The sequence below is a fragment of the Pseudopodoces humilis genome, chromosome 1 (assembly GCF_049639895.1).
Source record: "Pseudopodoces humilis isolate 2021_Gansu_Grassland_sample_001 chromosome 1, ASM4963989v1, whole genome shotgun sequence".
In the NCBI taxonomy this organism is placed as follows: domain Eukaryota; kingdom Metazoa; phylum Chordata; class Aves; order Passeriformes; family Paridae; genus Pseudopodoces; species Pseudopodoces humilis.
In genome coordinates this window covers 3,545,530-3,573,259 of record NC_142200.1, presented here as the reverse complement: position 1 = coordinate 3,573,259, position 27,730 = coordinate 3,545,530, and the positions used below count along the sequence as shown (strand labels likewise).

At 46.1% G+C, this 27,730-nt stretch overlaps 1 protein-coding gene across 4 annotated transcripts; it reads right to left on the bottom strand.

Moving 5' to 3' along the window:
- GPR20 (G protein-coupled receptor 20) lies at window positions 1-23,256 on the bottom strand. 4 transcript variants are annotated; one of them, XM_088061056.1, is made up of 3 exons: window positions 10,528-10,640; window positions 9,366-9,563; window positions 1-1,215 (listed from the first exon to the last, which is right to left on the bottom strand). In XM_088061056.1, the coding sequence occupies exon 3, from the start codon at window positions 1,193-1,195 to the stop codon at window positions 134-136; it is 1,062 nt and encodes a 353-aa protein (XP_087917182.1). In that variant the 5' UTR covers window positions 1,196-1,215; window positions 9,366-9,563; window positions 10,528-10,640; the 3' UTR covers window positions 1-133. The 4 variants fall into 4 exon arrangements, with proteins under 4 accessions (XP_087917182.1, XP_087917186.1, XP_087917196.1 ...); XM_088061060.1 differs by having other exon boundaries at window positions 9,506-9,563; XM_088061070.1 differs by lacking the exons at window positions 9,366-9,563; window positions 10,528-10,640 and adding an exon at window positions 23,179-23,256.
- Window positions 23,257-27,730: the final 4,474 nt, after the last annotated feature.

The following is a 27,730-nucleotide window of genomic DNA, read 5'->3' as shown; positions in this document are numbered from 1 at the left end:
TGGGGGATAAATTCCACCACTGTCAGTCTGAACCTCAGCCTAAACCACAAAGAGTTCAATAACTATAGTATTGTGCATCCTATCAATATTCCAGCATCACTGGCTTACTGCAACGTGTCCCATCAGATGTGGGTTATATCTGGACACTGCTTGGTGATGGCAAGCTCAGAGGGCTTGCTATTGTGTTTGAGAAGGCGATGATTGCGTTGGAGCCCTTGGAGTTCTTGTTCATACCCAGGATGTCTGCATTAGTTTGCTCTGGCTCGGTTTTCCTGAAGATGTTTTTCATGGTTGACTGGAAGTTATTGGTGACAAAGCAATAGACAATGGGGTCCATGCAGCTATTGAGGCTACTCAGAGTCACTGTCACGTGGTAGACGAGGAGGCTGACGTTGTGGGGCATGTCTGGGTTGATGGAGATTGCGACCTGTAGCACGTGGAAAGGAGTGAAGCAGATCATGAAGATGATGAGGACGGTGATAAGGAGCTGCACAGCCCTCATTCTCCTCTCCCGACTCTGGTGCATGAGGCTGGGTTTGGACAGGGCACACATAATCCTGGTGGTGAAGAAGATGATTATGATGAGGGGGAAGAAGTACTCACAGACCATCAGGACCAGGATCTTGGAGAGGCAGCACTCGGCAAACCTTATCGCCATGGTCAGGATGGAGAAAGTCACCACAGTGGCAAAGATCCAAATGAAGATGCAGATCCCCTTGGCACAGGTGGGGTTCCTCCATTTACGTGAGGCTTCCACCTGCACTATTGCCAGGTAGCGGTCAACACAGATGCACGTCAGGAAAAGGATGCTGCAGTACATATTGACAAAGTAGCCAAAGATGTGAACCAAGGAACAATTCTTGCAATCCCCTGCACTGTAGAACATGATGATCCGGACAGGCAAGGAAAAGCCCACCAGGAGATCAGTTACAATCAAGTTAATGGTGTAAATAACAGAGGTGGTTTTTGTCTTGGTACGGAAGCAGAAGACGTACAGTGCCAAGCTGTTCAGCACAACACCCACCAGGAAAATGATGGCATTGACTACCATCAGGACAATCCACAGGCTATAAAAATCTGTGAATAGCTGTTCGTCTGAGTGGATGAACTTGGAGAACAAGTTGATGTTGGAGTTAGGTTGCTCGGTGGAGTTGATAGAGTCAAGGGCTGGCAGTTGAGTGGAGGAGGTCGGCATGGTCACTGACTTCCAACAATCTGGAAGAAAAAAAACAGAGGTATAGTGATGAATTCCTTAGGGCTCCAAATCTTGTCACTTAAAAACATTTTAACCAAGATATTTGCACATCCTGAGTAGTAGATCCCTGTCTACCAATATGGGATTACTAATATTCACAAGGAAAATACCTGGGCTTATAATTGGTGTATTCCTGTGGTTCCAGATGCATGTTTTAGGGAAGACACACACTTCAAGTTTCTCTTCCTCTTCCTTGTACAAAAATGGTTTTAAGGCCAGAAGACTTTTGCATAACTATAACCCCAGCATTTTATTCCTAAAATATAATATCCCTTGCCTTAGGCAGGTGATCTCACTAGAGTTACATGCAGCAGTGTTTTCAGAAGCTGTAAGATTTCCATGAAATCAGAGAAAGGCTGAATTTTCGGAGAAAGCAGAAGCAGGTTGTGTGGCATCTTCTAGAGATCTGTGTTCACAGCAACAGCAGCCGGAAGATTTCAAACTAAGAGCGTCAGCCACTAGTCCTGCCAGGGTCTGACAGTTTAATTTGCAAATCATTCCTGACTTATACACTATTTTAAACTGATTTGTATATTAAAATGATTTTAAAAAAAAGACCCAGTATATACAGAGACTTGGCTGGTTTCAATAAAAATAAATGGTTGAAAAACGTCTGGAATATCTCAAAGTGGCTGGGCAGGGCTTTGAGGTTAAAAAAAATCAGCTTGGATCAGCAGAGAATGATGCTGAAAGACTTGATTTATGAGGGTTTGAAATCCCTGCTACCAATGAGCCAAATGCAGAAGGACTGGGAGACAAGGAGCTGCAAACACATCTCCCAGTGCTCACAGAACTGCAGTATGCCTGGGCTGGGAAGTCTGGAATTGCTGAGGGAGTCTGGATGTCCAGCTCCAAGCATACCCCATCCTCTGTCAGCTTCTTTTTCCTCTCCTCTAATACTTTTTGCTTATGGGGATCGGGAAGAGGGACCTGTGAGATGCTTCAAGCTGTTGGTGGCTGTGTACAAAATGGAGGAGGAAGCTACTTAGGACAAAAGTGAAAAGTGGATTCTGAGGAGAGTCCCTGCTGGCCAAAAGAAAATGTTTTGCAGGGAGAATACTAACTGGGTCCAGAGAACACCACAGCAGCTCTGAGCCTGCCTTATGAGTGCCAAAGACTTCCTCTGCCTGCCCACCATGTCTCTGCATTTCCTGCAACACTCCTAATGTGTCTCACCAGTGTTTGGCCAATAGTCAATATTCAAGAACAAGAGTTCTCATGGGATGATACAGACTAGTTGTGATTACTCCGCTTGGTTCATTCAAGCCAGGTGTGAGTGAAGCAGAACATTTGTTGAGAAAAAGCAGAGATTAGGACTGAGGATTTAGAAGACCAGGTGTGAAAATTCTTGGGGAAGTGACTTTGCCATCATGATGGATCTTGGGTTTGTTGGCCTGGAATCTGGGGATTGCTCTAGTTTCTTCTTGCCTCTCAGTCTGTGGAAGTGATTCGAAGGAAAAAGCTGGTTTTAAATGTCCTTGAGCTCAGAAGGCTATTTCCAATCAAATGGCAATTTGTTTTATTTAGGTAGCCACTGAAGCCCAAGGAGTTGAATTGTCCATTGGAATGGCTGGTGCTCAAACATAAAGCCCTCCTGATATCCAACCCAGTGCCAGAATACACTGCAGGACCGAAATACTGAAGCCTAGGGTCAGGCCACCTGTAATGCCCCAAAGAACTACTGGGCAAAGAGGAACAATGCTAATTTCTGTCTCCTTTTATCTCTAGACCATCTAGAGCAGAAACCAGACATTGGAACATCATCTGTTTTGGGAATGACCAGATTACCTCACCCTGCACTGAGCTCTGGTGGCAGCCAAAGTAGCACACATGTTCATGGCATTTTGTCTGGGTCTGACTGAGCCTGCAGACTCCTGAGGGAGAGTCTTGTCTCTTTACATTTTGTGCCAAGCACACTGTCAGAGAAAACCAGGAAAAACTGGCCCCAAAATAGGCTGAAGGTAATGGAGTTGCAAAGTCTGGCACCTGAGAAATATGCATGGGGAGAATGCAGAACCCTGGCCTGTTTTCTGCTGATTTCCTAAAATTGTCACCATCTTCTCTGTTTGTTTGTTTCACTCTTTAATTACGAAAACAAACTGAAATGAACAGATGCCTGGATCTGCTCCCAGCTTTCTCTTTGCAGATGCTATCAAGAGGAGCGCTGTGGAAGCCAAGGAATAAAGAAAGACTTTGATGCCTCTGGAGTGCAGTGTGAGCTTGTTTATCTGTGTTCAGACGCATAGCTGAGCAAGGGGAGAAGACAAAATCACCCATCCCATCCTTGAGCTTGCACTAAACTGTATTAATTGCACCTGCATTTGTCTTCTCATTGTAATTCCTTGGCACTGGCTGTTTGCTATGATTTTGCATCTTGTTTGTAGCTTGCCTCCTCTGGGAGATTTTTCTTCAGTCTGAGATCCTTTATCACAAACACCTGATATTCATCTTATTTTGCCTTTCTTGTCTCAATGAAATCAGCAATTCCAAATACATTCAATACATTCCTCATCCTCACAATGCTTTTGAGGGATGTAGAGCATGTTACAGACAAATAGAAAATTAAAATAATCAGCATATACAATGTTCTGGCTTACATAGTCACCTTTTCTATGATGCCACATGTGCAAGGAAATAAACTCCAGATACTGTAAACTGCTGAAAAACAACAGGTAACATTGTGTTTGCCAAATTGAATAAGCAAAGAAGTGCTGCATTAAAGCTTTCTCAGTCCATTGCTGCCCTATCTGAACTCAAAATCCAAACAACTACATGAGAGAAGTCCCGGCAAATTCAATTAATCCTGAAGATTTCCTCCCTGACAGTCTGTGGAAAAGCTGCCTCTTGTGCTGTGGTGGGAAAAATCTTCCTCTAATCAAATTGTTACTGATGGATGTTTGGGTGAATGGCCTCTTCCTTTCTTTGTGGGACTGCTCTCATCTCATGGCTCACAAGCAGAAAGGATGGAGAACTGGACTAGCAATGCAACAGAATTTGTCTTAGTGCTTTTAATGAGATGGAGCTGGACCAAACCCCCAGTTTACAGCTGCTAAGGATTTTTCCATTGTGGGACTCCAAGCCTGTGAGAAAGGTACACTGCCCCATTTTGCAGCGCAGAAAGGCAACCTGACCTTGTGTCTGAGCAAAGCTAAACATTTCCAAAGATTTTGAATTCTTCCTCTCTCTGAGTCCAAATATTATCTCAACCAGTTCTCTTTCTCTACCATCAGACATACTCATGCAGGTGTTAAAGTGAGTCTATTCAGCTACCTATCACCATGACGTGATGGTATATGGAAGTCAGTGAGGGGCATAGTTAAATTAATGAGAAGCTCTGCAGCCTCTGCAAACCTTTATTCTGCTGTGTTTTGCACTATTTATTACTTGTGGCTATGGCATGAGCTCATGCAGAACTGCAAGAACCACCTTTACTTACAGAGCAAATAAACTTCGGGTTAACCCCCTTCCTAAAATCTTCAAAGAGCTTGGAGCTTAGCCTACTTCATACCTAACTGAGCTCTCAGCCCCCCAGATTTCCAAGCAATCCCTGTTTCTTGGAGCTGGCAGTCTGCGAAGCCCAGGATGGGTAAACACACATCCTTCTGAGTGCTGTCTGACCGTGCCAGTTGGTCTATGCTGTTATATTATACCTCTCAGGCTGGATTTTGTCTGTCTGGATGGGAGACTGTGGGTAGAATTTCCTTAAAAGTACAGCAGGCATCTGGATAGAAATAGGATAAAGGGAGGGACAGAGGATGGAAGTTGACCTGCTTTCCCTTGTTCTGATAAAGGTCCCTGCTCAGCACTGGGAGAGGGGAACCTGCTCTGAAAGACTTTCCCATTGTTGTGTGATGCAATCAGTTCCATCATTCTTGGGCCAAATAGGAAACAGATGGTCACTGAAAACAGGCCCTGTGGATTCTTCCCTCTCTCACTCACTGCTTGGCATCACACTTGTTAACTTAGCATGGGCAGCTCAGTGTTATGTCTGCTCCGGGAGGAGATCCTTGATCATCCTGTATTCCACTTCACCGAGCTGTGTGTTTGGTGACAGCCTTTAGCCTCACCCTGACCTTGCTGAAATTAGTGGGGTTCACTTCCTTAGCCCAGGGGACTTTTGTATCTGGCTCAGCAATTCAAGTAATGGAATACAAAAGAAAAGGCAGGTCAGACAACTGAGCTTTGTCCTAACTGCATGCCAGAAGGAATATTTATTGGTGTGCAGAAAGGATCTCTGTGTGCAGACCCAGAGAACACCAGAGCCACACACTGGGACTGGAAAGCTGAAAAGGACGTTAACAAGCACGAGTGTAATTTAGTATAAACAGCTTCAGATTTTCTCATCTCCCTGTCCTGAACTGGAACATCTGATATGGCAACCTGGCTCCTCTATCATCCTCCCTGTTCCACTCACCCTGTCCTGCCTGCTGGTGTTATTCTGCTGCCTGGGGTGGCAGCAGTGCGTGTTTAGCTTTGCAGCCTTCCCGTGTTTAAAGTTCCCTGGGTGATTTATCATCATATTTATAAATGAAGGGTTAAACTCACTCTCTTTCAATTTAAATTGTATGGTTCTCCTTCTGGCAAGCTCTCACTCAACTCTGGCTCAAATTGGCCAAATATGGTGTTTTTGTGCATGTCGACCTTGCCCTATACGTGGTAGGGCTTGTTCTGTGTCTCTTGCTCAGCCTGGGGAGGGTGGGTTTGCTGACAGGGGGAACAGAGAGAGAAAGAGAGAGAAAGGGAATGAATCCAGCTGCTGAAAGGAAAAAGCTGGTGCCCATCTGGCCCTTGAGGAGGGAGATAATTATGGGGGAGACAGATTCTACTCTGAGGCAGCAATGGGGCTAGGTAAGATCCCATTTTTGTGGGCATCAGATCTCTGCTCTCACTTGATTCCTGGGCATTGAGGTCTCCTTTAAACCTCCAAGTCTGAGGGTGGCTGGAACAAGTGTGTGAAACATTCACCTTCTGGGGAATTGCAGTAGGAAATAGCCAAATCCAGAGCAGAGCTGGATTATTCCTTCCCCTCCAATGCTATGGACATAAAAGGGACTTTGGAGACACAAAACACATAGTTTTATGAGTGCCAGATTAAATGACACCTGATTTCTTGCAGTCTCATGTCTCACAGTGGCTTGCAGGGCTGAGGGAATGCTTTGCCCTGCTTGAGATGCTTATTATAACTTTTTCCCATGTGGACACTTGGCTGCCTTAATGAGCACTCACATTCCAGCTCTTCCCTTGGCTCTGACACTTGTTTGAGTTTCTCCTTTCTTTGCTGCCTAATTTCCTGAAAATTGAGGTGATCTTTCCCTTCTGCCAAATTCTAGTTGAAATTAGGCAGCAGATTGAAAAACATTAGGAGGATGGAGGAAATCAGAGCTGACAACCACACAAACAGGCACTGAGAGTGATCCTTGTTTCCTCTAATGGGAACCTGCAATGCATTTGTTAACACTCTCTGCCACACATCCTTTCATTTAGATCTTGTTCTCTGCAAATTCACAATTGCTTTGGCATTGAAACACAGCAAACAGGGCTGGATGCTTTCTGTGAAAAAAGGAGTATTGCCTGCTTCTTGTTGTTTTCCTGAAGAGAAATAATTTATGCCAAACCATGGGAGAACCAGCCTGACTGGGACAGATGATAGCTAATCACTGGGTGTTGGCACTATTTAGCCATGGCCTGCTTGCCCATGTGTCATGAAGAGTGTGATGGCCAGCAATTCCTACTTTGTCTGGTGGTTTCAATGGTGATGTGCTGAATTACAGCTTTTGTCTGGAATCACAGAATCATAGAATATCCTGAGTTGGAGGGGACCCAGAAAGATCATAGGGGCCACTCCTATGATCATCACTCCTGCCACTGGACCATCCCCAAGAGCCTTGTCCAAATGCTCCTTGAGCTTTATCAGGTTTGGTGCTGTGACCACTTTCCTGGGGAGCCTGTTCCAGTGCCCAACCACCCTCTGGGTGAAAACCTTTTCCTAATATCCAATCTAAGCCCACCTGGACACCACTTCAGGCCATTACTTCGCGTCACCACTGAGAAGAGATCCGTGCCTGCCCCTCCTCTCATAAAGAAGTTGTAAATTCAATCAGGTTTCCCCTCAGTCTCCTCCAGGCTGAACTGACCAAGTGACCTCACCTGTTCCTCATACAGCTTCCTCTCAAGGCCAAGAGAGATTAACCCCCCCACACTGACTTTTGAATCTATAATGTTGGCCATGAGAATCGGATTTCCCATCTGGCAAGAGGGAAAACTTGTATGTCTCATCTCAGGCATAGGGGTAATCCTTCATGACCTGTAAGCAATCACAGACTGAGGACGTGTGGAGGCTGATGCAATGCTGGTTGTTGGGCTGATGTTGCTGATGTGCTGTTGAGCTGTTTCCTGCCTGAGATTCCCAGTTTGCCTCTCTGTGCTCCTTCATCTCCAAGGCCCTGCTGTGGATGAGCAATGGATGTTGCTCTGTGCTGTGATCTGAGCTCCACCCACCACACTGAGTTCAACGCTGTGTGTACACATGGGTGGATCCTGTGCTTTCCATGGGCCCAAGGCCAAAATCACATCCTTTGAAGGTGAGGAACCTCACCTTCAAAGCATCCCGAGCTCATTTTGGGACAATAAATAGTCTGTGGGTGCCCAAGCAATGATTTAGTCCAGCAGGTCACCCTGGGCCATGAGGGATCACTGCCAGTTAGACGAGGGAGAGCACAACTCTCCAAAGTGCATTCCTCTTCTCCACAGAGCAAAGTGACCCAGATGGGACTGATGCCACTTGGCTTGGACCAAATGCCAACTCTCTGCATCCAGGCTTGAACCTGCTGCTTAAAACCAGGTGACAGATCACAGTCCTGGACACCCCAGAGACAATCTATTTAAAAATTGGAAAGGTCTGCATGGTTTTTCCTTCAGCCCTTGTCCTGAGCATGCATGAAAAGAACTGAAATGAAGCTCCCAGATATACAGAGGAGGAAATTCACATACTGGCAGATTTCTTATGAATTTACACCTTCCCTATGGCCATTTGCAGCAGCAATGCCTCAGCCTTTGAAGGAAAGAGCCCAGATGTGCATGTGCAAGAAAAAGGAGAAGTGGGATTGTACACTTTGCCTCTCCAGACCTACAAATATCCACCAGCAGTGGTGGGCACCTAGAGGTCCCCAGCACATTTCTGATGAGGCTTGCTAGTACTGGTCACCTATAATAAAGGTAATAATAAAGGGGATTTGCCTCCTTTTGCTTGTTTATACCACACCTGAAACATTTGGATGTCTGTGAGGCCTTATCAATACCACTATCTTTCATGTCCCTTTTTTCTGTGTTATCAGATCTTGGCCTTGGAGTGACAGAAATGCTAAGTGTCTTGGTGAATGCTTTATCAATCATGCTGCTAGCATTTAAAAGACCAATATCTCATATCCTGTCAGGGCTCATACCAAGTGCCATCTGTCACAAGGGAGCATGGAGTGACATCTCTGCAGTAGGTGCTGTGTGTTTCCAGCTCTGTTACTTTCAGAGAAATCAGAGCATGACTTCCTGAGTGTGTCCCTCTCTGTCCCTTGTGGACCATTATATGTGAGGGGAAAACATATTTTTGGCTGATTTTTTTTCCAGTATGATTAACTTTCTTAAAAAAAAAATCTTACATCTTAAACAAAATGTACAGATTTGGACTCTTATGGGTCCAGCCAGTAAAGATGGATTTGAGCCTGTCTTCTTGGGAGGTTGTAACAGTAAAAGAAAAATGTGTTTGATTTTATAGGGATTACAGTAATCCATCGAGCGTTTCCAGGGTGCCTGAGACAAAGTGCTAGAAATGTCAGTTTGGAATAACAGCTATTGTGGCTGTGTGCAAGGAGAACCGTGCAGTGAAAATTACCATATAGGCACATGCAGGAACTTCACAGGCAAGTGCAAAAACAGTATCTGGCATGTGTACTGCTGCTTGCTTTGAAGAAGGAAATTTTTAATTGCAAATTTAGCACACTTTGAGCACTTTCTCCTCTTTCTGCCTTCAGCTGCCTGCTTGCTCTGCCCTTTGGCAAGAAGCTGAGAAGCGCAGTAAAAGAAGAACAACAGCAGAGTTCTACTGCTGGTGAAATACCTGGGCTTCTGCACAGCCAGGGAATGCAGAACTAGTGAAACAATGCTCACACGCCAGGGAGCACAGGGCACCAGTGCAGGTAGGGATGCAGGGGTGATGCAGAGGGTTCAGGTCTACCAGCTCTGCCTCCCAGCACTCACTTCAAGCTCTCTTGGCTGCAGGAAGAAACTGAGGCACAGAGCCATGTGTGGTCTTGGCCTGGGGAATGCAGAGAGATAGGAGACCCAGTTAGGGAGCAGACAGTTTTTGAGGCATCCCAGGATGGACAACCATGTCTTAACCCTTTGGAAGACCGGTTTCTGTAGTTTCCTTAGCAAGGCACATATGACAATGCTGTGCAGACCCCACAGTGCCTTCAGGGTTTCACAAATTTTGAATTCACTGGGTTAAATTAGAAAAACTTTGTGCTGTCAGTGAATGTGTTGCTGTGAAAACAGGGAGCATTTCTGAAAGGGTCTGCTTTCTCCTTCTACTGAGCCAACAAGTGGGTTTAGAAAGGGAAGACAGCATCTTTCCTAGAGCTGAGCTTGCACCCTGCTGGCGAGCCAAACAGGTAAAACACCCCCACTTGCAGCTGACTCCATTCCAGGTAGTGCATCATCTCTTCTCGCTTCCAAAACCTTCCTGAATGCATTTCACCAAAATTTAATTATGCCTGGGAGTACACATGTACAAACGACATCATCCCCCTCTTCACAAGAGCTGTCACAGTACTTTTCAAGAAGGAAAAGCCTGCAAGTCTGCACACTTCCCATAACTCTCCATCTCCTTGAAGAGCAACCAAATATCCTTATACTGCTCCAAATCCCAAGAGCAAAGAAAGTCACAAGGGAGAAGCTCCTTGCAGCCTCTGCTAGCTGCTGGCACAGCCTGGCTTTTCAGGTCAGGCACTTCACAAGGGATTTCCACACCTGCTGCATGGGCAGATCCAGAGACTTCCTGAGCTGCTCATCCACGTGTTCAGTGCAGGACCCTTTCCTCTCCCACCCCATCCAGGGCTCTGTGGTGCCATAGCCAGGACTTGGAGTCCTATGTCCAGCAAATCTTTCCTGGCCCCCTCTTGTCTCCGATCCCATGCCCCCCTCTTTGTCTCTGACCAATATCCCAAAGCATTCCCTGCAATGGTCCCTGCAGAGTATTCCTGCATGACCGACTGACTTACCTCTGTCCCGATCTCCCTTCTATGTTAGCGAAGCTGCCAGTAAGAAAGTTTCCTTGTGGACCTGACTGCTATCAGCCCAGGAAAGAGACATCTGTTCCTACAAGCAGAACAACTGGAGTGACTACAGAATATGAAGAAATGCCTAATCTCTCTCTTGCGTTCTCTCTCTCTCCCCCCCCCCCCGCCTCTTCTAAATATAGCCTTGCAACTAATGGGAAAAAATATACACTACCAAAAAAAAAAAAAATTTCCACTTGTCTGTAGTGTTCAGAATTTCTCCCCAAACATCTGGCTCCTTGCCCTAAGTCTCTCTGAAATTTATGAAGTGCTGTAAATGCTGAAGAGGGCTCCAGCCGTACTCATGGTGCTAATGCCTGAACTTCTCTAGTAAACTAAAATTGATGTTGCGGCCCCCAGGTCAATTTTCCTGTGTCTCTGTGGGAACAAAATCTCCTTGCTGGGAACTTGCCAGCTCAAGGCTACTGCAATGTCACCACCATGTGTGACATGAGGAAAAGACCCCTCTTTTCATCTTCCTGATGTGAATTTGGATTAGAGAGAAGCATCCCTGGCAGCTGTAAGAAGGTGCTGAACCAAATGCCACAAAGCCTGTGATATACTTTGAATCAACCCAGCTGTCCAGACCCTGAGAAAACCCCTGGCACAGGGAATCAAAGGATGACCCTGCACACTTTGGTAGTGCTGCCTGCAGTCATTTGGGAGAGGAGATAATGAGATCTGTCCAGGGAGCCCTCCAACATGTTCTTCCATCCTCATACAGCCCTTCCCTACTGGTGGTAGAGTCATTGTGGGTGTCAGGTCTCTCTTAGAGTGGGGATTTAAGTATCTCTACACCTTTGGCTACATGAGAAGAAACTGACATTGGACAAAGCATAATGAATTATCCCATTACTCAGATGGGTTCAAATCACATAGCCAAAGAGAAGCTTTCAAGACATCTCTGCTTATTGATGCCCTAAGGACTCAAAATCCCCCAAGTTCCATCTCAAGTCCCACTTCTTGCTCTAAACTGGGTACCAAAACCCAATCTTTTTTGGGGTTTGCACAGATGTTCTCCCTAGGAACTTTTCAGTAGCTTTAGAGATTTATTTTGGGAGAAAAGGCAGAAAAAATGTGAGAGCTTACATCAAATTTAGTTGTTTAGAAATACGGAGAGGATGGATGCTGGATTTTAGTATCAGCCCTGGCCTGCATCACACTTTAGATAAAGACAACACTGGTGCCAATGCAATAAACACGCGGGATATGGCCTGTCACAACACGACAGGATCAACTGAGAGGCATTGAATTCCAGGTCAAGAGGCCAAATCCATAAATAGAGGAGAGGTAAACTCCACACATGCATGTCTCACTGGAGCACAAACAGTAGCTATGGTTATTAGAGAAGGTTGACCTCATTTTCTGGAATTACTTTTTCACCCTTGGATCTTTCCCAGGAAGACTGAGCTGATCCTTTTTGTCTGGTTATTTTATTGATTTTCTATTTTGAGTTTCCTCACATTGAGGAGCAGATTGTTCCTCTGTTTCAGGAACATCCTTCTTGGTTGTATGAGCCCCTTAATCCAGGCATCCAGCCTTCCACAACTGCCCTCTATCTCAGGCATATGACTGAACTTTCATTTGTTTCTCACTTCCTTATGCTTGAGAGGCAAGTGTGGCAGGAAAATCTTCATGAGCACCACTGTTTGGGTGATCATTGTGCCTTCAGTTCCCTCCATCCTGGAAGTTTAACAGGGGTAAGAACAAAGAGAAGAAACCAACCCATGGTCTAATGTTGGGCAGGGTGGGTGAACATGGACCCTACTGAGGCTCTGGCAAAGGTTGCCTGGAGGAAGCTGTGGCTGCCTCATCCCTGGAAGGGTTCAAGGCCAGGCTGGATAGGACCTGGAGCAACCTGGTCTAGTGGAAAGTGTCCCTGCCATGGCAGGGGCTTGGAGCTAGATGGTCTTTAATGTCTCTTCCAACCCAGATCATTATAGACTTCTATGACTATCAATCTCAGTGCCTATGGTGGCAAATGCTTAAGTTTCCCCCAGCCTGCCAAAAAATTTTTATATTTAAGGAATCGCTCTCTGGAGTTAGAATTGTGAGACTGTAAGAAAGAAAATACTTCTCTCCAGGATGAGCTGTTGGTACCTGCACTCTATCCACCTTCTCTGGGACTGTCTGGTCCTTCCTATGTGAGGACTGGTTTGGTTTTATGCTTCCACATGATACATGAGAGCTGTGTTCCCATCCCTGTGCATGGGATAATCAGTGCCCTGCACTCCCCCACTATCCCAGCCTCTCCCTCCTAGCTGGATTTAGAGCTAGGCTCTGAGTGGCAACAGCTGCAAAGTTTCAAGTTGTGCCTGAGATAGTGCAGAACATGCCATATTGGGAAGCAGATGCTGCTGTTAAGGTGGAGAAGGCGCATCCGGGCTTTGGGCCATGCTTTATCCCAGACCCGGTTCCCACACTCAACCTCAGGAGGAGTTGCAACCATAGCTGATAAATGAAGAGCTTCTATCATCTCTTGATTTTCAGTCATTTCTCACCCTCCCAGAGGGAGCAAAAGAGGCAGAAAAAAAAAATAGTAAAGCTTTAGTAAGTGGAAAATTTTCAAGCTTGTTCATTGAATATACAACAGTATTAAATATTGGAGTGAGATTGTAGATGGAAGAAGGTATTGCCTCAGTCAAAATCATCATGTAGAAGGACTAATAATTATGACATGGAAGGATGCTACTAGCCCATGGTAATTCCTAGCAATCCCTTAACCTTGCCATGTAGAATAGGGTTCTGGTTAATAGTCTTCTGTGGCACAGTGCAGAAAAGCAGGAGGCCAGACAGCTCTTGAGGAAGGCGGAGAGAAAGCTGATACCACACATCCTTCTGGGGAGGTGTGTCCTGTTTTTGCCAGGAGAAGGGTATACTCTTCCAGTCCTATTCAAAAAGAGGAATTGAGCATCCTTTGATCCCCTGCTGTGGGAGAAGAGATTAAGATTGGGCACTGCATAATGAGCTTTAACAGAGCTGAGATGGGCTCAAGGCACGTGGCCAGATCAGTTTTCAAGGTGTCTCTGTTGACCAGCTCTACAATGACCCAAATCCAGTGTCCAAACATGCCTGGGTGTTTTTAGGAAGCTGAATATAGGCTCTGTTACACTGAACAGACCCTCACAAATGAGTTATATTCTTCAGCAGTGGAGGAGAATTCTTACCCAAGAAGGTGTTGGATATTGACAAAACAGAGTTCAGAAAACTGAGGTCCATACCCAAGGTCATGGCTGTATGGAGGTCACCAAAGAGTGGGATCCTCACTGCATGGAAGACACTGAAGGGTGGGATCTTCACTGTCTTGTCTGGAAAACCTCTTTTTAGCATCAGGCTTGATGGAGAGGCAATAATGTGAGCTTGCCAGGTGAGTAACCCTTTACCATGGCAGATAAATTTAATGGCATTCAGGAGAGTTTACATCCATTTTACCCTCTCCAATTATTCTTCCTTCGGGTAAATCTACCCTAGAAGATCCTCAGAGTTTAAAAAGTGCTGGAAAACATTAGTGTATGTCTCAATGATATGCTTTGCCCATGAGCCATAAAATCTTGATTGCCTGTGGTCTCCAAGGCTATTATGGGATGCTGTGAATCAGAACTGACCCAGAGAACCATGTAGGTTCTCACATGTGGACCAGGGGCAGAGAAATTTCTGCACTGGACCACCCTCCAGGAGACACCTTTGATTTAGGGGAGAATATGTGGGCAACAGGGCTCTCCCCAAATATGTAGGAACTTTCCACCTAGGTCAGGTGTTCTTCAACCCCACCACACTTCCTTGTCATAAAGAAGTGACATGTGTATTCCCTTGGAGAGCAGTGTGGGAACACTCCTCTTTGGTGACTCCTGAGCTGGTACTTTGTGGAAGTGGGCAGATCCAGGGTTTTTCTGGTGCTTTTGATAGAACCCAAGGGAAGTCCAGTTGAAAGAACCTTGAAGATTGAGGCTGGCTGTCTCCAGCCTGGCTTTCAGCTTGTGGCCCTTGCTCATTTGGAGCCAAAGACAGCAACATGTGGCTTCATCTGCTGGGCTATTGAGAGGTCATTCTTTGCTGTCCTTTTGGTGATCCAGGTGTGCCATGCACATGTGGGACATCCTGGGACTGCTTTGGGATCTGAACCCTGAGACATTCATGCTGGTTATATCTCAGGTGTAGCTGGAAGGATTGGAGGAAAAGATCAACGCTCTCTCTATTAATTCTTAGAATTTGTTTTAAGGGATGATTTTCGTTCCTTCCCTGCAATGATGGGATAGAAATATCAAATAGACAAAGAAATGTCAACTACTTATCTCTGGAGAAGGAGGGCTGGGATTGCCCCCCAAGTGATATTCAGTGCCCCCAGGGCATTTTACCTGTCAGCATGGGCAACAGAGACTGTGGGTAGCCACAAAAGATGGTCAAGCTGGCTCTTTTGATGGCACCTCAGCAGGGTCTAGAGGCTGTGGTACCTACCTGATATCAGCAGCTCTGCAGGGCATGGTCTGTGTCCTCTGCCAACTGCTCAGGATCACAGGCACTTCCCAACACTCACTGGGCTGTCACTTGCTGTCCTCAGAGGACTGCAAGGGCTGGATACCATCACAATTTTGTATCCTTGCCTCTGAACTGACTCCCCATCTGTGTGTTTGTTCAAGGAGGGAGATCAGACTCTCACCATATGAGGCTTCTGCTGATGGAATCCAGCTGTGATTCATCTGTTTGATGAGGGACAGGGAAAGACAAGTGATGCCCTAAAATGATGGTCGTGGCTCCTGTTGGGTGAGTCAGGCATGGGGGAGGAAGCAGGAGCTAGTTTCCTGCCTGCCTGCTGCATATTTGGGAGTTGGCTTTGCTGACCACTGGCTTTCCCTCCATTTTTCTCCCTAGACTGTGGCATTTTTGCTGATGTTGAGCAAAAGAAAATTTGTTGTTGAGCTGAAAGAAAAATTAAGGTGTCTGCAGTGCACAAAGAGTGCTCCTCTGGGCAACCCTGAGGTCTTTCCTGAGTGACTGCTTTGGAGCACATTGGTCCTGCCTATCTCCAGTTCTTGCATGACAAGGGGTATGAAGTCCCTCACCTGTTATAAATGCACCCTGTGAGGGTGAGCCAGGATCCCTCTCTCCATCCCAGTCTGCCCAGTTTACCTTAGGTCTCACAGATGTGAGGGTTCTGATGAGGCTCCTCAATTCAAGGCACCAGCAAATTGAGCTACCAAGAGTCTTTGGCCACTCAACAAATGTCATGTCTCAGCTGCCCCTACTGATCTAAACCTCATTGGGATCCTTTGCAGGGTCCCACTGTGACCTTTCTGGCCCCCAATCCAGGTACAGCCAGTCACCTCTTGTACTTTCTTTTTTTCCCTATTTTTTTCAAAGATTCAGAAGCTAATTGCCAAGAACTCAATGTCCAGTGTCATAACCTCACTGCAGAACTCCCCCTATTTGCAGCAAAGTATTTCCTGTTGGCTTTGTTTGTCACTGGGCACACAGGAATACTGGTGCTTGAAGGGGAAAGCTGCATAAGCTTTGGGCTTTGGCATTACTTGGGCACCATGCCCTGAGAGGTCAGTGCTGGGTGGAGTGGTTCTTGCCCAGCTCTGGTTTGAAGGCTGCAGAGCAGGAATTGGCAGGATTCTTGGTCCTGGATTATTGAAGATCCCCCAGAGAGCTCTCAGCACTCTGCTCCTGTGTTTGTGGCAGTGGGAAGCGCAGTGTGGCAGGGCTGAGCCAGAAAACCTTGAACTCAAGATGTGATGTGCCCTGCAAGTATGCAGAGGCCAGAGGAAAATTTGAAAACCCATGGCAATGAAATGGTGGGAAGCTTTGAGACCCAGTCTGGTATCTCCACCTGCTCTGATTTTGCAGTGACCACAAACTTGGAAAGGGGCAGCAGGAGGCTCCCAAGGCCATCTGTTCAACTTTTGGGGTTTTTTGCTATGTGAATAACCTAGCCCAGGAGGAAGGACACCTGCAACTTGGAAAATCTGATACTTTGACCCACAAACCTAAAAAGGGGTTTAGAGAAAGACATCCTCTCCCTGCTTGCTCCCTACAAACATGTTAATCCTCCTCTCCCATTCCCTTTGTTTGCCTGGTTTGGAGAGATTTGGAAGGGCTCAGGGCAGGGCTGTCTTTTGTTAGATGTGCACAGAGCTCAGCAATGCTCTGATCTGGAACAGGGCAGCATAAATCTGGGGGATTATCATAGGAAATGCCACAGTGATGAAAAGCCCTATAGGAATGGGAAGAAAAGAAAGGGCCCCATTTGGGAAGAAAAAAACCCCAACAACCGCCCTGCTGCTTGCTTACAAGTGATTCCTAAAACTGTTGCCTCTGGAAGAAGCTGGTGCATTTTCTGATTTTATTTTCTTTTTTTTTTCTCCTTTTATTTTGGAAGGGGTGTGTTCCTTTGTGTTCTCAGCTGTTTAGAATTACAGATCCTGTCCTTGCAGCAAGTTCTGTGTGAGGGGCCAAAAAACAAAAAAACCCCACATTTTCTGGGGAGATGCCTCAGTTTCCTTATGGTTGAAACCATCCCTCTAAGCACAATGTGCAGAAGTGCTCTGGAAAATTTCAGGAAGGGAAGGAGGGAATCACATGTGTGATTTACTGGAAACTGCAATGCTAAAATAATCAATTTTCTCCTAAAAACAAATGTAACAGGGTGATGGGCAGCAGAATCCAGCTGGTACTTATGTGGTGGTATGTTTTGCCATGGGGTCATGGACCCTTTTGTCTCCCACTTGAAGCAGAGAAAACCTGCTGAGACCTGAGCCAGGTGGAAACATGACAGTTCAGAAATCCTGGGATGTGATTATAGACAGCACCAGATTGTCCCTGCTGGTGAGGTCTTGAACTCACTGAGGTGTGGGCAGTGGATGGCATGATAGAGGGAAGACCAAGGCCCTACTCCAGTTTGTGTTTAAGATCTCAAAGCACATTTTTTTATCAGGTGCAAAAGCTCAACCTGTCACTGCTGAATCATTCCTTTCCGTAACTTCATCTTAGCACTGAAAGCTTCAATCTTTGTTATGTTGGGAGTACTTCAAGGTGCTGTTTGATGTGCCTTTCATGTCACCTGGAGGGATTAATTTCTACAAAAGCACTATTACATGTAATAAATAGTGTTAAATTGACTAATGAAAGGGGGATGTGTTTCTGCCTTGGAAAACATCCAAACCAAACCAATTGGAATGACCTGAGGGCCAGCAAACGTGACCCATCAGGGCAGACCAGCAGAACTGGTCTTGTTTAATCTACAGAAGAGACAACAGAAGGCAAATTGATAACAGCTGTGGAGATGTCTGTGGCAGCTTCCCCGGGAATGGTGCAAGGTGGGCTTGTCTCACACGGTTTAGTTCATTAACACCAGTCTGCACCACATGACCAGCCCAGTTTATGATTGTGTCAGCACAGAGGCTTCCTTTGGGTGAGAGGAGTCCTATTGCTTGTGTCTCCTAGGGCAGGATGTGCAATCAGCATCCCTGTCCTGTGTGATTCAGACTTAGAGCCACAGCAGCAGCCAGAGTGCTGGAGCCACAGGTTAATCCCATGACTGCAACACAACCTCAGATTGCACCTTCTTTTGGGCAAATTCTGCTGGCTTCTTTAAAACAAATATCCAGCCTGCTGTGATTGCTAAACTGGGCTCTGCTTCTTTGGGTGTCTTTCCATTTTCCAAGAAAAATAAACTGCAGGCTCTGTATTTTTAGATATGCTATCTGATCATAGCTAGTCATGTATCAGTCCCAATACTGTGAGGGAAGATGCTGAGCTCCACTGCTGGACTCCCTTGGGAAAGAACCAGTGGCTTGAGCCATTCTGGGTGTAGTAATAAACCAGAGTGTTTAAAATAATCTTACACTTCCTTAGGTAAGCTGCTCACAAAGAATAATACAGTTGGGAATTGCTAATGCCAGCGTCTTAGCAGTTCTGATTCTCTGGGTGAACTTGATACTGTTGTGAGTGAGAGAGGAACAGCCCTGGTATGAGACAGATCTAAACTAGGCAGGAGACAGAGGCAGCACGACTCCTCTTCCTTTTCCTCTCCTGCCAGTGACTCTGATTCCTGACATCTTCCCCTTGCTATTTCAGTCCTGGGTATCCTCCGAGGCGGCTGCTGGTCGGAGTAAGCTTTATGGTGGCCCCTTCAAAAAGCATCTGAGCAACCTGCCTTGCACAATAGTGCTCAAATGTGGAGTAATTAGTGTATTTTAAGCCTCTTGCTGGTTTGCCTCAGCCTCCACAAGTCTGTGTCTCTAACATCACTGCAGCCTGCAGACAATTTTCTGTGTGTTTGATCAAAGCAGCGGGAAGCCTCAAAGTCAGTGTGTGAAAAATGCCTGGTTCCTGAAAGTGCGTTTGTTGTGCTGCTTTATCACTCTAACGACAATCAATTCATCCACATAATTGGTAGCTGGAGACAGCATAACACAGCCTGGCAGCCTGGATTTTTCTCAGAGATCTATTGCTTGGCATATTCAACCCAGGCAAAAGGAGCCAGCCTGGCTGCCGGGGAACTGCAGCTCTGTGAGTGCCAAGCAGGTGAAACCCAGCATGACAACTCAGATTTCTGACTCCATCCTGCCAGAAAAAGACTTTGGGGATAAAGGTGAAATTGCACCTGGCTGAATGTCTCGCTTAAAGTCCCTTCCAATCTGAGCTGCTCTATAATTCTCTACCTTTTGAACACAGAGATACTGATAGGACAAGGGGGAATGGTTCTAAATGGGAAGAAATTTAGATTAGATATGAGGAAGAAATTCACTGTGAAGGTGAGGAGAGTCTGGACCATCTCCCTGGAAGTGTTCGAGGCCAGGTTGGACAGGGCTTGGAGCAGCCTGGGATTGTGGGAGGCGTCTCTGCTCATGGCAACAGGGTTGGAAGTAAGTGATCGTTAAGGTTCCTCCCAACCCAGATTATTCCGTGTTTTTGTGATCCTGATAAGCCTGATAATGCATTAACCTCTCTGTTGAGATGGGTGCAGGAAAAGGTTTTCTCTGCCTATTCACTTTCCTCTGCTCTGGATCAGCTGCTAGAGCATGGCCAGACCAGCAAGAGAGTGACCATACATCCCACTAGGAGGAGAGGCTAGTTGCTAGTGGCCCTGTGTGGTGTGGTGACCTCCAGCAATCTCCTGTCCTCTGCACTTGTGTGCTAGAAACCTCCTCCATGTCATGCAAGAAGCTGGTTTTCCTCCTGAGTCCGTCTCTGTGCCCTGTTCTGCTGTGCCCAGGTACTCACTTTACTGAATCTGTTTGAGCTACCACTCTGAGAAGACCCTGGTGGGTTTAAATGCCTGTGCTGCTCTTTGTGTGAGTCGGTGTGCTCAGAGCTCAGTGCCATTTCACTTTGCTAATGCCTACCTGCAGCAAACAACCTACTCTGATGTAGGTCTTTGCAGTTGTTGGGAGCTCTGAATGAAACAAAATTTTGGCAAGCCTCCACAGGCATCCCTGCCCTCATCCAGGGGGCCAAAGATTACTTGTGATAGCCTCACAATAGGGCGGCCCCAAAAAGTGGCCCAAATCCATCTCTCCAGGTGTGCCATAGACAGGGTGACAAATTCAGAACATTCAAAAATGGGAAGCTATCTGCTGGACCACCACACTGGAAGCCATACCCTACATTTTTATCTTTAGGGGCATTTCCCAGAGCCTCATCTTTTTGGCAGGTATTTGTAGAGAAGGTGGCTGGAGCCATGAAGAGGAAGGGACATTTGACAGTAAATCTTTTTTACATCAGTGTGGAAGAAGCCATCCTTTCTGTTGTGTGATAATGGCTGTAGTGGTGCTTTTCAGACTGTGATAGATGACATGTACATCTTTTATGGATTATGTGTAAGAGGTAATAAAGAATTCAGTTCTTCTGTGTCTATACACTAATGGTGTATCGATCCCAGTAAATATCATGCTGAGACTGAAGAGCAGCATCCCTGGTTAGTGTCATCCTGCTGGGTGACATCATTTCTTTGGCTGTCACAGCCAGCTTAGCCTAATCCCATCTGACCCCCACAGCTTTACTGATTCGTTGCTCTGGCTCTGGGCTTCACTTTTCTATTCCCCTGATTCATCCTTCACCTCAGCACAACTACTTCTGTCTCTGGACTTTGTCATGCTCAGCTGGACTCTGCTGTGCCTCTCTGGGATTTACTGGATGGGAAGTGTTTCCCTGCAAAGCCATCAGTAGGATTTGCTCAGTTATTTGTGATCTGCAAAAAATGTACAGCTAAAAGAAACTAATTAAAATGCAAGGACAAAAAATGGATGAAAGGCAAAAGAGAGCAGGAAGAGTCCTTACAGCCTTTACAGATGAGCTGGCTGAGAAGTAGCAGACATTCCTCAGAAGGGGCTGTGGATTTTACCATAGATGTCATGGGATGATCACTAGCATGTACTTTTATGTAATAAGTAATCTCACCTCCTCCTAAACCTGGTCACTGGACATTTATAGAAACCTGCTATAACAGTGAGGGTGGAAAGGGAAATCACAGAATCATCAAACCACAGCATGGCTTGGGTAGTTGCAAGAAACCTTAGAGATCATCTAGTTCCAAGCCCCCTTCCGTGGCAGGGATATCTTCCACTAGACCAGGTTGTTCAAAGCTCCATCCAACCTGGATTTGAAGTTCAAAAAATGTGCACTTTGAATGTTCCTCCCATGAAGAATTTTTGTCTCATATTTTAAAAAGAGCTCAGGGACTTGTATGCTCCTGATTTTAGGCATCAAAATTCACATCTCCTAAATGGGTGAGGTTTCTCTGAATATAATGACCACCTGCCTGCTAAACATACCCTTTTACTTGTCTCCAGCCCCTTAAAATGTGGACTGCCAAAATCCTGCAGCCCTTCTGACAAGTTGGAATGCAGAGTTTGGTTTTCCCCCTCTGAAGGGGATGTAGGGCCTGAACAGTCTGCAGGTTCCCTGTGAGAATCACATCATCCCAAGGGCATGATGCACTTAAGGGGGAGCAGAGCTGTGGTGGTGTTGTACGTGTGTATGGTGGGATTTATTGCTGTGTTCAGCAGTCTCTTCTGTTCTGCTTGCTCTGCCTCAGGGGGAACGTGCTGTGAGAGATGTTTCACGTGCAATTCCTTCCTTGGACTTTGTCTTCTGCTTCAAAATGGGGGAAGAAAGACTTTTAGGTGCTTTTGACACCTTTAGGCTCTATGGGGAGGGAAGAAATGGCTTTGTGTCTGTGTTTTATCTCAGAGCACTGGAGATGTGGGGAAGGAGGCTTGAGCAGGGTGAGGGAAAATGCTCTGAAATAGATTAATAAAGTAGCTGCTCAATTGCATTGCTAAGTTGCCATGTGTCCTTGTAAGAAAGGATGGGGGGAAGATGGGGATTTTCCTTCTAACTGTGGGTTGACAGAGATATCTGTGCACAAAGGAAATGGAAAATTTCTTAGTAAAGAAGTTTCTGCCAAAGGGGGGCTTCTGCCCTTGCTTGTGCTACAACAGGAAGGTGGTGGGCATTTCTGCCTCTTTTTCCATGGCTGCTCAGGGAGATATTTACAGGGTGAGCTGAGATGCAGCATTGCATCTAATTGTGTGTGACAGAGGTATTTGCCCTGGTGGTTTTCAATTGGGACCGTCACGCACAAGTAATAGGGATTAAACTTGTATGCCCACTGTTTTATTTCTGAATGGGGGAGTTTTAGCTTTGCAGAAGGAGCTGTCATTTCAGGGAAAGGGCTGGCTTTTTGCTGAAGAAGACCAATTGTCCCTGGCATGTGAGAAATGTTAGAGGAAAAGGCGCCTCCTGTCACCAAAACACAGCTGAAATGAGTCCGAAGAGCCACGTTGCCAATTCATCACACTGCCACTGAGTGTGGGTTGCGTAAACACTGGGAGATGCTCTCTCCATGCTGTACTGTGGCCAGACATGTCCCAGTTGGCAGAGACTTGCTGATGGACCTAGTCAGGCCATTCATCCCTTTCAGCCATCCCAGCTCTGGCCCAGCCACTTCCCCCACCCACACAGCAATCAGAGTAAGGACATTTCCATATCATTTCCCTGGGGAAAGTTTTCTGCTTCCTAACCTTAAAATATAAAGTTCATTTTGAGCCTTCTCAGATCACTTTTTCATGGCTTGAGTCTAAAACTCCTGTGTCTAGCTCTGCACCTCTATACACGGACACTTGTAGGATGCACAGGTGTATGTGTAGCTGGACTTGACACAAATAATCTGTATATGGAAGTTTACCAGAAATACTCATATTTTCATGCAGAATCCCTCACAAGGCTCTTTACCATCCAAATAGATCAGTTCAGTTTATAGAAAACCGAGCATTTCCCTCGATGAGATGCTCTTTTCCTTTGCACCAGCTCTGATCTCCCCAACCCTCCTGTATCCCTCCAGCACCCGGTGTAGAACACTCTCCATCCTCTTCAGTGCTGTTCCCACTCACGTGAAGCCAACCCGCACCCAAACCCACGTGCTCCGCTCCCGACACAGCTTGCAAGGACTCCCATCTCCATCTGGATGCCTCCAAACTCTCAGCCCAGCCGGGATCGGAACACGCTGCCTTCCGAAGCTGCAGCCGGTGAATCTCCCTCCCTCCCTCCCTCTCCCCCCTCGCTCCCAGCCCGAAACACGCCAGTACTCACACGGCCGGAATGAGAAAGCTCAGCTGCTGCGCTCTGAGCCCGCTCCAGATTCCTCGAGCGAGTGGCCGTGGGCTCGTTCCCCGGCGCTCAGCGCGGGGATGATACAGGAACCAGACCTCTTTGGTTTACTTTTACGTTGACGTCAGTGTTTTTTCGAGCCTCCACGGCTCGTTTTGGTAAAAAGGATGTCTTCAGGGGAGAGGGGAGGGGTCGGGAAGGGAGAGTAGTGAGGATGAGCTGTAGATAACTTTTATGATGTGAGCAGGCAGTGGTGGGAGGTTTTAGGGGCTCATGCTGAAAGAAGAGGTGCTTATGGAGACCTCACCCTCACGCAGAACTTATAGAAATCTTAGAGTGGATTGGGTTGGAAGAAACCTTAAAGACCATCTAGTTTTAACCCCCTACCATGGGCAGGGACACCTTCCACAAGACCAGGAGGCTCAGAGTCCCATCCAACCTAGTCTTGAACACTTCCAGGGATGGGGCAGCCACAGCTTCTCTGGGCAGCCTGGTTCAGTACCTCACTACCTTCTACATAAAAAATTTCCTTCCCCTGTGCATCCACTGTGCAGCTAAAGTATGCATGGACATTTTTGGCAGGTGTGGAAAGGGCTGGGGGAGATTTGGACAACACCATCAGGAAGTGGAACCTGCAAGTGCTATCGCTAATGCCAAATTATTCACAGCAGATTAATCACACCTATGTTTAAGGTTTCTTTTGGCCATGAGCAAAGCCAGATGCCTTTGCATGACCACATAACATAATTCTTCCAGGAATTCCAGACTCTGGGTTTCATGCTCTAAATACTGGGGTTTTTTTAGATTTTTGAGTTGAGTAGCATGATGTGAACCATTGAGCACTTGGATCTTAGAGCCTCAGGTAAGTCAAATACAGAATTTGCCCCAATGCTGCTGACCAACTGTAATGAAACAATTAAACCTGTGCTCTCTTTGGATCATGGATCACTTTTCCAGCTCTTAACACAACTGGTCTATCATCCATTATTAGACCATCTGTACCTTGATACAAATAATTTATTGTGAACTTTTAGGACCAGGAACTGAGATTGGTCTCAGGTACCAGACTCATAAAGAGCACCAACGACCTGATGACATGGATGTATTTGGTTTGGAGGACACTTTGCTTTGCCAAAAAACCCTGCAAGGAGCAGGGATTATGGACAAGGAGGCATCATCTGGTGCTGCCAGGATGCTTTGGCTGTACTGGTTTATTTAGAAAACAGTACTGAGAAAATATGGTTTTACTCTGATGTACCATCACTGCAGAGAAGAAGAGACATAGAAAGGGAAAGCTCTTGTTCAGTACATCCATGGCAGAGCCGAGTAATAAGTCTAGTTTCTTATCCATTGGATCACACACTCCCAGTCATAAATAATTCTGCTCTCAAAAGTTCCTGGTGTCCTTGTCAGAACCAATACACTGTTCATGGCTGAAGAAAGACAGAGTCTTATAAAGACCAGAAAAAGAGTTCCTTGTAAATCACCACATCTATACTTAGAAATGTGTTAGACTTTTCTATGCTCCAGTTCAGAGCATATAAAGTGGTTTTTTTTTCTTTTTCCGAGTTGAAAAATCCATCCAAAGGTCAGTCAGAAGGAGGAATAAAACTGTCTTTCTAATCTCAAACTGCTGTAATAGCATTTTTGGCAGTGAATGATAAACTTGAGCAGTTGAGGTTTACATGACAGATGAAGTGAACATGTCTTTGTCTATACATTAAATGACCCAGCACTGGCAGTTTTTCATCTCTTCTTTCAACCTATCAGACTATTTATAGATTTTTACTACAAATGGACCTCCTGAACAGAGGAAGGCAGATCAGCTAGGTCTGAAGAAAGCATCACGGTGGAGCTGTGCCCATAAAGCCATCATTCCTGGGCAGGAGTCCCATTTTAGTGATAACCTCCCAGGAATATTAACTCTTCATTAACCTGACAGGGATATTTACAGTCTTTCACACATTTTAGCGAGTGTGAAGGGTTGTTCAGGGAGATCTTATGGTCATGTATGTATTAGATTGAAAACAAAGTACCATATAGTGAGAGAGGGAGAGTGTAGATTTAGCCTGGCACATATCTGAGGAGTTTTTGAGGATGGAAGAAAATATTTCCTGCAGTTCCTAATGCTGGGAGCAAAGGTGGCCCTTGGAGCCTGCAGGAGCTTGGCTCTGTACTTTGAAGATGTGAAAATCCAAGGTATCCTGGGGAGAGAGCAGAGAATGGGCTCTGTCTGCTCCAACAGCTGCTTCCAAACCACTTCTGCATCAAATCTGCATCATTCCAGAAAGAGTAGAGGCTTCTCCAAAAGTGAACATGCAGAGGTGGAGTAAAACAAGAGTTCAGACCTTCATGCTGCCAAAAAAATGCCTCTCACCCAGTAGAGGACAGCACACCACTCCTGGAATCCTTGTGAGCACAGTGGGAACTCTTTGCTTCAGTAGCATTTGCAAAAAGCATCCCTTTCCCAGCCATCCTGCTGTGTCCTTCTTCAGAGCCAGGCTGGGCTGTGAGAGGTATCAGAGCTGTCAGTGGCACACAGAACCTGTGGCCACATCCCTATGGCTGGTTCCCAGGGCTGCATGTCAGCAGCCAGCCCAGCCTGGCATCCTGAGCTCTGCATGTCCGTGCATTTCATGGCATCGGCCAGCATGGCTTGGCTTAGAGGAAGAAGCAGAGAAGACAGGCTTGGGGCTGGACTCTGTCTGTGTGGAGGTACCTGGTCCCACCTGAGATACTGGAAAGCCACAGGTCTTCAGCAGGATTTGTGCCTTGTTTCATAGCCCTGTGAGGAGTGTAGGTTTTAGTAAAAGATCTCAGGCATCACCAGACATCAGAGCACAGAGAGCTGGATTCAGTCTGGTGTGAAGAATCCTAAGTGTTGGTGTTTTCCTGTCCTCTGGGTGTCCAGATTCCTGCTCCAGTCACTGGACATCCAGTCAACACAGTCAGGTAGTCTAGACAGATACTCAGGCACAAGCCAGGAGGGTCCCCAGTCTGTTGCCTACATGTAGATGCCATTTTAGAGGTACTAACTTTACCTGTGTTTGCTCTTCTCTAATTGCATGGGTTTCCACCTGCCATAACTGATTGCCAAGGGACATCTCCAAGGACTCAAGGTGCCACCAGGTACAAAACCAAATTGAGCCCCAACATCCTCTCCCAAGCTTAGTGGGCTGTGGTCTTGTCACTTGGCCAACTGATCAATTGAGGGATGAAAAAGAACAGATTTCAGCTTACTTTGTCTTCATTTAAATCCTTGAGAAGTGCTTGAGCCATGTGATCAACATGGGCTATGTTGGTGGGATGGAAAGCAAGAGGAACTGCTAGAGGTGCTGTAGCCAGACTTTAGCTCCAAAGGGAAAACTCCACTGCAAAGTTTACAGGCATAAGGGACAGAAGCAGACAGCAAGAAGGTTTGTCCATGAAGGCATTTCAACTCTGTCTGGGGTAAATAACAGCTGGATTCTCACAGTGCTCCCATGCTACCCTGACCACACAGGGACTTGCTTCTGTGTTTCCTAATGTGTTTCTTCCTCTTGCCTCACAAAAGCAGCTTTTTGTGAATGAGAGAAGGTCCATCAATGGGAAACAATGGCTCATAAAGACATAATGATTCATTTGGAGCCCTGCCAGGGGTTATTGTTTCTCCCAGTGAGCTTTTGCCTGAGCTGGAGGTTGCATTCAGAACCTGCAGTTTCCTTGTTTTGCTGCTCTGTAAAAGGAGCTTCAGTGTGAGGATTCTGGGAACTTGGCTGAGCTCATTTTGCTATGGACTTTTCCTTTTATTACTTTCCCATATTACACAAACTTAGGTATGAGACCAGACCCAGGGAAACATGAAACTGTATCCAAGGACTTTCCTTACCACATGGACATGTAGATATTTTTTCCCACAGTGACCAAGTGAAGAAGCAGATTGAAACCAATCTGCGTCTTCTCTTTTCCTCTTCCTCTCCTGTGACGTGAGCAAATCTTCAAGAGTCTTTAGTCAATATCTACAAAAACATTTGAACATACAGTACTGCAGTGCCACTGTGATAAGCATATGTGGTGGAGCAGCCTGGTTCCATGAGCTGTCTGGCTGTGTGATGGCACATCTCCTCCTTTCTGTTGTGTAGGAACACATGTTCCCTTCCTTCTAGGCTTGCCACAGTAAATACAGCCCTGAGAAATCATTCTTCTAACACCAATAAAATCTGTCATTTCAAATTTTTTAAAGCAGTCTGTTTTGTAGCTATTTTTGGGAGCTCTGCCCTGTGTAAAATTCCATGCCTATTTCAAATACACTTACTACATTTCTTCCATCCTCTTGCTCTGCCATTCTGGCTAAAATTAAGATTAAAAATAAAAATAAAAGCCCAACAGTGATGTTCTGTACAGCCCAAAGTGTCTCAGACAAACTGGCAAGGCACAGTGATTTTGAGGCTCAGTGGCCCAACCTTCAGAGACCTTAAGGCTTGACTTTCCATTAGTCAACGACACAGCTCATATGGGTCCTAGTTCAGCTGGTCAGAGAAGGACATGCAAGACT

What these genes read in the sequence shown, in the direction of transcription:
- GPR20 (XM_088061070.1), bottom strand. Translation starts at nt 1,195, where the DNA reads ATGCCGACCTCCTCCACTCAACTGCCAGCCCTTGACTCTATCAACTCC.